Source organism: Cebidichthys violaceus, unplaced genomic scaffold, assembly GCF_023349555.1.
Source record: "Cebidichthys violaceus isolate CVI_PGR_0920_01 unplaced genomic scaffold, fCebVio1.0.p SCAF_15, whole genome shotgun sequence".
In the NCBI taxonomy this organism is placed as follows: Eukaryota; Metazoa; Chordata; class Actinopteri; order Perciformes; family Stichaeidae; genus Cebidichthys; species Cebidichthys violaceus.
The window spans coordinates 9,095,862-9,108,137 of NW_027176318.1; the positions used below are offsets into that span (position 1 = coordinate 9,095,862).

At 43.0% G+C, this 12,276-nt stretch overlaps 1 protein-coding gene across 11 annotated transcripts in view; it reads left to right on the top strand.

Moving 5' to 3' along the window:
- The window catches only part of eya1 (EYA transcriptional coactivator and phosphatase 1), a 59,007-nt gene that overhangs the window by 25,328 nt on the left and 21,403 nt on the right, over nucleotides 1-12,276 (top strand). For 2 of the 11 annotated variants that reach the window (XM_068709857.1, XM_068709858.1), the window contains 6 exons: nucleotides 3,798-3,925; nucleotides 4,592-4,657; nucleotides 6,033-6,110; nucleotides 8,139-8,205; nucleotides 8,586-8,731; nucleotides 9,555-9,677. In XM_068709857.1, coding sequence (XP_068565958.1) covers nucleotides 3,802-3,925; nucleotides 4,592-4,657; nucleotides 6,033-6,110; nucleotides 8,139-8,205; nucleotides 8,586-8,731; nucleotides 9,555-9,677 — 604 coding nt within the window. In that variant the 5' untranslated portion in view covers nucleotides 3,798-3,801. Of the gene's footprint in view, nucleotides 1-3,639; nucleotides 3,926-4,591; nucleotides 4,658-6,032; nucleotides 6,111-8,138; nucleotides 8,206-8,585; nucleotides 8,732-9,554; nucleotides 9,678-12,276 lie in introns of those variants that run through there. The other 9 variants (XM_068709853.1, XM_068709855.1, XM_068709856.1 and 6 more) reach the window with 5 other exon arrangements.

Below are 12,276 nucleotides of genomic sequence, written 5' to 3' on the forward strand. Positions count from 1 at the left end.
CCCCCCCCCCCCCCCCCCCCCTTTCTCCTCTCCCATCTTCCCTCCTCTGTCTCTTCACCTGGCCGGTTTCACCTGCTGGCAATGGCTGAGACACCAGCATGGTAATGGCTTCATTGGCCTGAACTGCTGAACAGAGAAACCAGCCACCGAACACACACACACACACACACACACCATACCACATCTCTCCACCACAACACGCTCTCTCTCTGTGATCGCTGTTAATGTGCTGTGGCAAAATGTGTTTCTCTTTCGTCTTTATGGCTTGTACCGCCGTGGACTTTCTTTTCCACGAACACTTTTGTGTTCATATTTTAGTATTGGGAAATGTCAGGAGGAGGCACTGCCGTTGTCCGTAGCTTCTAAAGTGAGAATGAAATGTAATGGTTATTTTCCACAAAGAAGGCTGTGCCATTAGCAGTGGGAGAGAAGGCATATTGTAAAGCTGGAATGGTATTCATGAAGGCTTTGCTTTGGTGTGAAGAGCAAAGCCTGTTGAAAAAAAGAAGAAGAAAAAAAAAACAACCTCATGCAGCTCAGGTTACCCTGGCTCATGTAAACAGGCAACCATTAAAAAAATCATGCTAGGATTTTTTTTATTTTATTTTTTAAAGACAATTCTTTTTCCTGACCAGTTGAATACCGTTGACCTTTTTTTGGACCCTGTATTCCCATGGTGGGCTGGAGTCAAGTCTAATATAGTGTTATAGTCATGCGAGTATATGGCTCTGCTTGATGTTTGGAGAGAGACGAGCAGAGCGGGAGTGGACAGAGCAAAATGTAACTGTCAGCTAAAGGAGAGTAATAGAGGCATTCGTAGCGTCATAGGAAACATATGTGGCTCCATATGCTCTCCGTGTTCTTGTTTCCAGTCTCCTTCATTGTCTGAGATGCACCACTGATCTGGGGGCCTCTAAAGTGCCCTGTGTGTGAGTGTGTGTATGTGTGTGTGTGTGAGTGTGTGCATTTGTGTTTGTGTGTGTGTGTGCACCACTGATCTGGGGGCCTCTGAAGTGGCCTGTGCATAAGTGTGTGTGTGTGTATGCAGACATACAGACATGAGTTATGTGTCTCTGTGTTCTAAAGAAAAATACATTAAAAAAAAAAGACTGAAGAATGAGTTTTTGTGTTGCCACAGAGAAAGAAACGATGAGGGTATATATATATATATATATATATATATATATATATATATATATATATATATATATTGTTATCTCTCTCTGCCTTTCTGTCCATTGTGAACCGGCCGTGAAGTGAGGAAGTTGTTGTATATCTGTGCTGTTCCACGGCCCCAGGCTGGGGCAAGCCCGCGGGAAGCAGCCCTGACGGTCATTAGGACCTGTCAGTATGCCGGGAGAGGGGAGTGCTGATAAATTTCAGATAGTGTCAATTGCAGATGAAAGATCTGCTGGAGATGCTAGGGGCGTCACGCTTGACTTGTCTCCGCTCAACAAGTCCCGTCTTCCCTTCCAGCAGCAGGCTACCTCAAGCAGGGAAGCGGGCGGCCAGGCTCTCCCTCACCCCTCTCACCCTTCTGCCTACCTTCGCCCCCCCCCTCCCCACAACCCCCCTCACCCCCACACCCCTTCCTGCTTACCTTGGCTAAGCCGCTTTGCATGTTGATTGGGGGGAGGGCTAATCCAGTTTGCAGCTGTCGTAGACCAATGATGAATCACCTTTCCGTCATTTGGCCGTGCTCCCCTTGCTCGGGGAGGAGGGAGGACCCGGAGGAGGAAACAACAGTGGAGTATTGGGCCGCGGCTCGGAGAGAGAGAGACAATGCGCGCCTCTGTTCCCCCCCACCCCCCCACCCCCACGCCGCCGCCAGCCCTCTCTTCCCATTCTGCTCCAGAATAACAATAATGTTTTCTCAGACAAGCCTTTTTTGTGTCATGGATGGCTCTGGACTGTGACTTTGAGCCGCAATAACAAGGAGTGACATTGTTGCTGCTGCGGCAGGTGGAGGCAGAATAAAGACAGGGAGTGTGGTTTGTGAGGACTCAAAGCCATCTAAGGTCCAGGTAAGAGCCCAGCTGAGCCAGTGCCAGCAGCATCAGAGACGTGTAGCTCTCTGCGTGGCGGCAGAGATTGACTTAGACAACTCTGCTAAACAACTGTCAACTTCTCTCTCAGCCTGCTGTGTTGTCTGATTGGAGATAGCAAAGACTTTGTAGCCATCAGCTAATGAGAAATAAAAGGTTAGGGGCAAAGGAGGAGAAAACAGGATTAAGTAGTGTGTGTGAGATGTAGAAATATTGTTGATCCTTGATGTGCTTGAACTGTAATCTATGGTGTTGTGTGCTTGGAGGGTGTAATATTTTTTGGGTAGATTTAAATTAATATACTTCTTGGAAAAGGACAATGCAGCTTCCGTTATGGTAGTATGTGTGAAAAAGACCGATTTAACCTTTTGTGTCGTTGTTTATTTTTATTAATACTGGGTTTTTTGTCACTTGAATCTTAGTCTATTTGATTTGTTACAGAATACTTAAAAATATGTATTTCTTTGCCACGAATTAAATTGGACTTAAACCACAAGATAGGACTACATTTGCCAAGCTGTACAGCAATGTATCATAATATCATAACATTATAATATCATCTTAAATGGAGTAGATGCACATAATCAAATATCAGAATTTAATCTTTTTGTGAGATAAATCTGGTTTCTTCGTGCCATCTGATAGCACTCAGAATACTCTGAGTTTCTTGAGCATTTATCTTTGTGGCCTCGCGTAAAAGGCCAATGTTTATCGATAGCAGAGATACCCAGAGCTCCGGAATATAATTGGAAATGTACAAAACATTGTGTCCTAATTTCATTAACTTACTGTTGCAATGGAAACAGTGGCAGAGACAAATGGGGTCTACAGCTTGTGGCCGTAGTTTTCAAATCACTCGTGCCTTCTTTTCTTCTCCACTGTCTACACTTGATCAAATCCTTTGAGTGCACAAATGAGAAGATAGAATAATGTTTTCAGTGGCGTGGTCTTTTGTATAAACACAGAAACAATTAAGGAGCTTGCCAGAGCAAACACATGCTTCATGAGCTTCTCATCTGCCTATCACTGAGGCATGGGCTCTTACAATCAAGCAGAGTGCTGCACTTTTAACAGGCACATTAACCATAGCCTCAAACCAGCAAACATCTGTTAACAGTCTTCGATACCACACAAAACGATAAACACTTAAGGCCATTTTTGCTTAAAGATACAGCAGAGCAAATTGACAGTAAACACTTTGCGTTCACTTCATGTAAAACGGTGACTTGCAGTGAGATTGTTGTAATGAGAGAAATCAGGAACTGCCATGTCAAGATGTTTACTATCCGTTTCATAGCTCGCAATTCCAATCTGTTGTTGCTTGTGCAAATGTGAGTGTGTGTGTGTGTGTGTGTGTGTGTGTGTGTGTGTGTTTTGGCTTGTATATATCTTTAATTTTCATATGTTCATTTATCGTTGTCATTTGGCATTGCACAAAAACATCAGTATTTGATATTCAGTTGAATATATCATGTGCAAGGTAGTCATTAGTCAAATCGTGGTGAATAATGAATAACGATAGCTTTAATGGAATATTTTTTTTTTACTCACTACCTCATTCCTATTCCCTTTTTTTTTTTTTTTTACTTTGTGTTATCACCACCATTTTATTCATCTAAATCTGGACTGCTGAATTAGGCATATCGTGCGCATTGCATTGTGTACCAGAGCTGCGTGTCTTCCCTGAAACCAGAGTGATATGTGTAATTTGATTTGGTGTGTGCACGTGTGTGTGCGTGTGTGTCTCGTCAGGTCTATGGAAATGCAGGATCTAGCCAGTCCTCACAGCCGAGTAAGTGGAAGCAGTGAATCTCCTAATGGTCCCAACCTCGACAACTCCCACATCAATAACAATTCCATGACACCCAATGGCACTGAAGGTATGTTTGCGGTGCCGTTGCTCTTTAGTTGCTCTCTTTAGTCTTGTGTGCTGTTGTACATTATTTTAAAAAGGGCTGAGAATGGTGGCAGAAGCTATATTGTAACATTCCATGTGACGCTGACTTTTTGATATGAAAGTAGTGCAGTGTAGCGTTAATGCATTTGTAGCAAAAAAAAGCCTTGTTGCAAAAATATTTAGTCTTTTTTTTTTTTTGGGGGGGGGGGGGGGGGGGGGGGAATTACCAATACTTTTTTGCAGTAGTATAGCATTAAACATGCACTTCATATTTGCTGATTTGCCATGTAGATTCTAGCTTCAACAATTCATTGCTACCAGTAGTTGTTTTCCAGTGACTAGTAGCTGTTTATTTAAGTAACCATGTAATTATTCAAAGCCCACAGAATGGAAATGATGGAGTTTTGCATTAGGTCTCCACTGTACATAGTTATTTACTCAGGTGATTCACCTGTGCTTAAATCTGAGCCTTTGTTTAGTAAAGCAGTCATGCCCATGTCACAAACCATCACATCCTCCCTGTCACGTAAGCCTCAGGTCAGTCGGTGCTTTGAGCTCGGGCTTTTCTTCTTTGTGTATTCATGACACAGGACCCGTGGACGTGGTGCAGACTGTCATGTGTCCCTTTGCCATTCTTTCTTTCCCATAGGTGATAACATCACAATGCTTACCACTGCAGACTGGTTGTTAGGTTCTAACTCACAGTCCGCTGCAGGTTCGTCTACTCTTGGTGACACAATGAAAGGACAATACTTGGTGTTTTTAACTGAGAGCACGCATGAACGCGCTCCTTGTAGTTTACCTTTTTCGAACCACTTACTTCACTTATGAAGACATTTCATTAGTGTTTTTTTTGAAAGTCCCAAAAATACTTTATCAGCTGCAATTTGAAAGTTGACTCAACTATTGTGCCTTTCATTCAGAAAGTCTTTGGTATTTGCTGTAATTGTGGTGGTATTCTGTTCAAGCATGATTTTACACCGACTGGATTTGATTCCGTTGTTAATGAATGGCCAGATTGCATACTGTGCATTTTGTTTTCATTTGGTCGTTCCACGCCGTTTCCTGAATACAGTGGTTATTGTGTGCTCTGTGACCTGAGTGTGTCCTAGCTTATGCATGCACCTTACCACTATTTCTTTTCATCCGTGTATTTTTCAAAAGCATTTTGCCCCTCGTCAATGTTTCTGCACTGAGCGAGCATAGCGGAAACATGTAAAACATGACAGCAAATAGCTTCTTCAAGCCATGAGGGATTCCACTGAGCATGACTCCTTTGCCCACATTGTCAATTTGTTTTGCCAAAAAAGAGGAAAAAAAAGAAGAAGAAAAAAAAAAAAGTCCTCCAGCCCGCCTGAAGTGAAATGGATTAATTTCAAAGATGCCTGAGCTGTCAGAAAGCTGTGAAATTGTCTTTGCAGATCTATCGCTGAGCTGTATAATGGAGTCAAGGTCGAACAGCGTTCGCTACACTCCTAAAAAGATTTTATACGCCATACATTTCCTTGACATTTCAATTGTAGTCGTACATTCCTGCGGAGCTCTTTTTTATTATCTGTGACTCTAACACACATTTACAGTCATTTTTAATTTGATGCTACATTTAAGTACTGATAAGCCAGTAATTTATCATTAAATGTAAAGTAGAATGTTCTCTTAAATTAAAGTTTGATTTATTTTGTGCTTGGAAAGTAGTTAAAATACATATCTAAAATAAATTCATGAGCTTTAAATTAAGAAATGGCTCAAGCGCAATTCTAAATTTAACGTACATAAAGATTAACCTAACTCTATTGCACCATCAGATAAATCCTATCAACAATTATTAAAGATAATGATAAAATAGAAAAATGTATCCGTGCACCGTTTGAACAGATACAAATGTAAGTGTTAATTATGAATATATATTTTCTGCCATTATTGTAAATACGGTCGACACCCTCCTCCCTTTACAGTTCTGTTTTTATTTTACTTTGAGTTACTTTTTGTTATATTTTTAAAACATAGTCTGAAACCCTGAGATCGTTCATTTTCTTTTTTCCAGACTTGTTTTGCCGCAATTGGTGACAATGTGGCTTCTTTATTTGCAGTTAAAACCGAGCCAATGAGCAGCAGCGAAATCGTCACCTCAGTAGCAGACACCTCTCTAGACAGCTTCTCAGGATCAGGTGAGGCTGGAGGACTGTTGAGTTTGTGTGTGTGTGTGTGTCTGTGCGTGTGTGTGTGTGCCCTCATGTGTCTGGCTGCCTCTCTCTCTCACACACACACACACACACACACACACACACACACACACACACACACACACAGCTGCAGAACTGATTAGTTAGGGATGAGCCTAGAGATGGGTGACCTATGAGCTGGGCCCCAGGAAGAGTCCCGACAGCTAAAACACCAATTCGTGTGTCTGAGTGTGTGTGAGTGTTGAAGCATAAGCGACTCTGCCTCACTTTTGTCAGCATATTTTTATGCCGTGCTTGCCTGCGCATGTGTTTGTTTTGTATGTGTGTGTTCCCATGCCAATGTGGACTGAATTGTGACCTGTAATGCGCTGAACCTGTCTGTCCAGTCAAGTGACACGGCGTCCCAGTAGTCCTTCACTCTCCACGGGCTGTTACTCTATCGGCCTGTCAGAGACATGGTTTTCACACCCTCCTCTCAGCACGAGAACATCACACACACACACACACACACACACACACACACACACACACACACACATACACATTAACACACACGCAGGGATATCTCTTCATAAATACCTCAGAGTATAATGAGCATTTTAGGAATAGAAAGAAATTATCACTAATGTGATAACTTTACAGCTTATTTCTTTTCCCACCCTCACCAGTATATATGTTAACCTGCGGCACTATTTTCTATAAACATTTATTAATAGTACTGCATCCAACTGTGCATGGTGTTATCTTGCTGCTAATTTTCCTGTATTTCCTTAACTGTTTAACTAAGCACTTGATACTTAACTCTAGAAGCGCATAAATCACTGCCATGACTTTTGTCTCTGACAATATTAATGAAATTTAGTAATCGTATACCCTGATATCCTCCACGGGGAAATCCAAAGCTCCGTTGAGAAGAGCAGGTTTTGTCCAGTGGCAGGTGCTGCTGATGTGGGAAAAGTGTTCAATATTAATAACGTGTGTGAGGGGTTACAGCATTCAGTTACATAGAGTTAGCGCTCCCCCGCAACCAAATCCCTTATTTTACATGTCACGACCAATTAGACAGATGTTTCTTTAAGAACTGCATTGCTCCGCTGCCGTTAAATGCGAGTAATGCGGCAGAACTGTGATTGTTGCATGAATATGATTAAATGTAGATGTGTTATAAAACTTTAATTTATTAATGTGTTGTAATATAATTTGAAATTCACCTGTTGTGTTATATTACAAATGTAGATGTAAATACTATTTTTAAAAATATTGATTCAGTTAAAACCAATTAAACTGTTTTAACTACAACTGTCAATTTTGTAACTAAAGTCTTGCGGGCTGGATCTTTTGTGTGTCAGGAATTTAATATTTTGTTTAAATTTATTTTACTTTTTTTTTTTTTTACTGAAGCCTGCAGGCAAAATTAACTGCACTAATATAAATGTTCCTATTTAGAAGAGTGTATCTGAGTTGTTACTTAATAATAATAATCTACCAGTGACGACCACTGTGTGTTTTAAATAATCCTTAATGCCGATTCAGAACAAGTGTACTTCTGTGAGTTGCTTGTGGTTGAACTTTCTCAAGTTAACAGCACCGTGGAATCACATAGTCGTACGCTTAATGAAGGAATGATTATGCAGTAGCACTCATTACCTGCAATCAGTGAAGTCACTTCCAATGTGGTTGTGGCTCGAAAAGGCCCAAGGCAAGTGAAGCCACAGGCCGAGACTGATTCAGTCCATCCTGTGTGTGTTTACACCAGCGGTCGTCATAGCAGCCCAGAAGTATCTCAGAGATACGCGGGTCAGCAGAAAAACCTGACGTTCTTACCTGATTATTTTTGCTTCATTATTGGTCTCCGGTTTTCAATCTTAAATGAGGTTACCGAAATAAATACAGCAATGCAACGTAATTACTGTTTCCTTGGAATCCAGAAGTTCTGTTGGCAAAAGATAATATTTACCTTATTTCTTAATGTTTAAATATGTGCTTGCCTCTTTTCTTTTTAACTTTCCTCAGCTATTGGAACCAGTGGCTTCAGCCCAAGACAAACTCACCAGTTCTCTCCACAGATATACCCTTCCAAGTAAGGCTTCTTTTATTTTTCTTTAAGAAAATAAGCAGCAACCAACTTCATTTGGCTCTTTAATTAGATCCTTGTGCTAGATCGGGGGGTTTTCGACCGGCTTTGTTTGCCTGGATGTCTGCAGCTTGCGTACTCTGAAATCTGTTGTAATTATTATCTTGCAAAACTTTCCTTTGCCATTTATTGTTCTTCCACTATGTCTATGAGCTGCGCGATGCTATCGGTCCTCCGGCTTGGCTCAGTGTTTAAAATGAAGTAGCACAATCACAAGGAATTTGTCAGTTAGCAAAGTGTGTGTTATGGTTTTAGGGGTAAAACATGGTCCCTTTTCTTCCTGCCCTCCTTTCTCACTTTTGTCTTTTGTTTCTTTTCTCAAATAGCAGAACATATCCGCATATTCTTCCTACCCCTTCATCCCAAAATATGGCTGCGTATGGGCAGACGCAGTACACCACAGGAATGCAGCAGGCCGCAGCTTATGCTAGCTACCCCCAGCCTGGCCAGCCCTATGGCATCCCAGCCTATGGTAAGATTTCTCAACACACATCAAAACCTCCTCTTGTCTTGCTAAAAGATGCATGTTGACTACAACTAAACATTGTTTTCCTTCCTGAAGGCCAGGTCCAAGAACTTGCTCATAACAAACCTTGTTCCCACAATTCCTCCAGCAAAGCAGGAGCGGCAGAGATGCTGAGGTGTTGTTTAGTGCCTGCATACTCTCCTTCATTGCAATAAAATGTGCTCGTCAAGCTGTTCCGATAGATCTGAAAGATGAATGATAGAAATCTGAAAACAAAAACTGGTTTCTTCTGGCATTGCAATGGAAAAGCACACAGTGCATGGCTCACTGTGGGCTTTATTTGTCCAAAGTCTTTAGAGTGTTTTGACCCCAAAAGACTCTCCAATATGTGGAGGAATTTACACTGTTTATTTGAATGGAGTCCTGCAACTTACCGCTGCAGAGGAACGGCATTGTGACTGATTGAACGTAAGCAGTGGCCAGTTTAACTCACAAACACAAGCAGAATGTTTTATTACTTGTGCATCTTTTCATACATGACCTACATTAGATGATAATAATAATACATCTAATGATAACATAAAATCAAACAATCCTAGTCCTAACACTTGGTTTTACAGCCAAGTAGACAACTCCTTAGTGTGAGATAATATTTCTAAACAACTCGTGATAGTAAAATTCCTCGTCCTTTGTGATAAGTGTGTTGTGCTGGCATGCAGAGGCTGTGTCCCTCTGCTTTGTCCAGCGTTATTTAAACCTGTGCGTTGACTGTTGTTTGTGCAGCAAACCGATCTGGTGTCACTAACTGATTTAGGTCCATTGTGGGCAGGCATAAAGACAGAAGGGGGTCTGACCCAGTCCCAATCCCCGGGCCAGACCGGCTTCCTGGGCTACAGCTCTGGCTTCACAACGCCGCAGACAGGACAGGCCCCCTACAGTTACCAGATGCAGGGTGAGGACGTCTTTGTGAATGCTTCATCTCATTCTCTGTGCACGTTCACATGTCTATTAGGGTGTTTGTATGGGGGGTCAAAATGTATGAGATACCATCACTCACTCTTAAAGTTGTCAGCATGTCCAATTTTACACTTGTAACATGTTTGCTGCAAAATAGCTGAAATGACTAACATTATGAGCGGTTTACAAAACGACAGACAGAGCAGACTTTAATTTACCGACTATCTGGTCGCTGGTACGAGTCTTTCCTGCTTTGTTCTATCTGTGTATCCTTTTCTGTCCTTTTAAAGTATTCACCTTTGTCCTCTCTTTTACATTATTTTGCCAGTATCACTTTTTTTCTACATATTCCTGCCATGTGTTCCCTTTGCTTAGACCATCCAAATAAGGTTTAGTTCTCTTTTTTTGTTTTAAAGATTAGAGAAAAAGGTTTTTGTCCCTGATTTATTAGCACGCAGAGCCAGACAGATTCACAACACGGCCCTCACACTCCCCAAAAGACGGTTGCATCCCGATGGTCGTTATTTGCGGCCACGGCGGCTGCCTCCCTCTCCTCTCCTCTTAGAAGAATCAACACAGATGGAAAATGGCAGGCACTTAGGAGGCACCAGCCATGTCCTCCCCACTCCCCAGCATTTGTTTTTTCTCTCCCTGTGATCATATTTGTATTTGTTTTAGAGCTGAGGCCATAGAGATTTATGGCCTTGAAACCTTAGAAAGAGGAGTCGTTGCACCCTGCACTCCTCCTCTTTTGCTCTCCCCGTCCAATCATACATTCTGTTTAAATGTCAATCAAGCCTTCTGCCATATATTGCTTCTATTATCCTCTGTTTGTATTGGTTCAAAAAGCCTCTGTTCCACCTGCACTGGGCGAGGACAGTTAGCCAACAGCTAGCACAGCCTTTGTCTCCCCTCCTGTAATATCTAATGTGCGACAGTGAAAACATCTCCACATGTTGTTGGGAAGCAACAATCTCACAATAAATAACGCCAGCTCAGCAGCAGATGTGGCACGGGGAAGCCTCTTTTCCACGCCTCTTAACCAAATACAGTCGGCCACTGTCAGAGTTTTGCAGCGTGCAGCCGACCGCCTGAAAAAGAAGAGGCAGAGTAAAAGAGAGAGAGAGACAGAGAGAGAGAGAGCGAGAGGGAACAAGAGACGGACCATGTACAGCAGAATGTTCAAGCTGCTGTCCTGCCCTTAGTGGTTTAACTCACGATGACAGTATTATGTGCCCATTCATCTTCCAAGTATTATGCTCTTACTGCTGTCTTTCTCTTTCCCTCCGTCTAACTCCGTCTCTCCCTCACTGTCTCCTGCTATCTCTGGCTATCGAATGCCCCACGTAGCGTTAAGTGCGTTAGTATTTGACAGCCATGTTAGATGACAGATTGACCACTATTCTGGCCTTGAGTTCTCTAACTGTGGCCCTGGCCCTTTGCCACACCATCATCATTACTCTTTCTGGCCTATTGATCTGCCTGGGCGAGGTGCCTCGGGCCTGGGTGTCCCAACCAAAGACTCTTTTTCCACATCTGATACACCCCCCCCCTTCTCTGTCCGTGTCCCCGCCACCAGCCTGTGGCCAGCTGTCAGGGCGGAGGACGATTAGATTATTGGTTTTACTCCTTACTTTCATGTCCGATGCCATGGAGCTTTGTGTGGGTGCTAAAGTCGTGGCACCAAATCGTAAAAAAGGAGACCGGCGGTTTTTGTGCGCCTCAGTTTTGCAACGACTAGTGGCAGTTTGTGTAAGGCAGCGCATGGATTGTCAGCAAAAAGGTGCGTGATGAGACAGGGAGATTGTGCTGAAAGGGGGGGGGGGGGCGGAGCAGATGCTAATTAGGTGAATAATTGGATTCCAGCATTCTGTCCCAGTGGCGGTGCGAGCTAAAGAAGCTGAAGCCACGTCTGCCTTTTTTAAAAGGAGAGCCCCATCTGGACTTGATAGCCTATTCCCAAGTGGGGCATACAAACTTCTGCTACAAATATTGTGCACTGATGATAGACATAGCCCATGGCTAAGGGGACTGATCAAGCAAAGCAAATGGACTTCCAATTGTGGAGCCAGAAGGCAGGAGGGAAGGAGGAGAGGAGGGAGGGATGATGTCTGGTCTTGAGTGAGTGAACTAACTGGAGCAGGACAGGGGGAGGGAGAGAAAACATGCCCCCCGGGGAACCACAAGACCCCCTCTTTTTTCCCCCCTACTATAACCAGCACCACCACCAACAGCATGGGCTCATTCTCACTGCTAGCGGGGGTCCCCCTCGGCTTTTATGTGGCTCCTTGTTCTCCACAGAGCAACCCTCAAACCCTGCCAGTGAGGGCTTTTATGGCCGCTTGAACCGTGCATTAGGCTAAGTTGTTGTCCTTACAGCCGTACTCCTTGTCTCTGTCATATCGTTCTGTTGGACTTTCACTTGATGTTGAACTTTCTGCGGAAATTCCGCCTGCAGGCATTGAAATATCAAAACAAACAACAAAGATTAATAACCGGTAGAGGCCAGCAGGAAGAACAAGGTATAAAAAAATCTGCTGTGTGTGTAATTGCTGGAAGCAGAGAGTGAGAAACTGCACAAATAACTAGTGGAA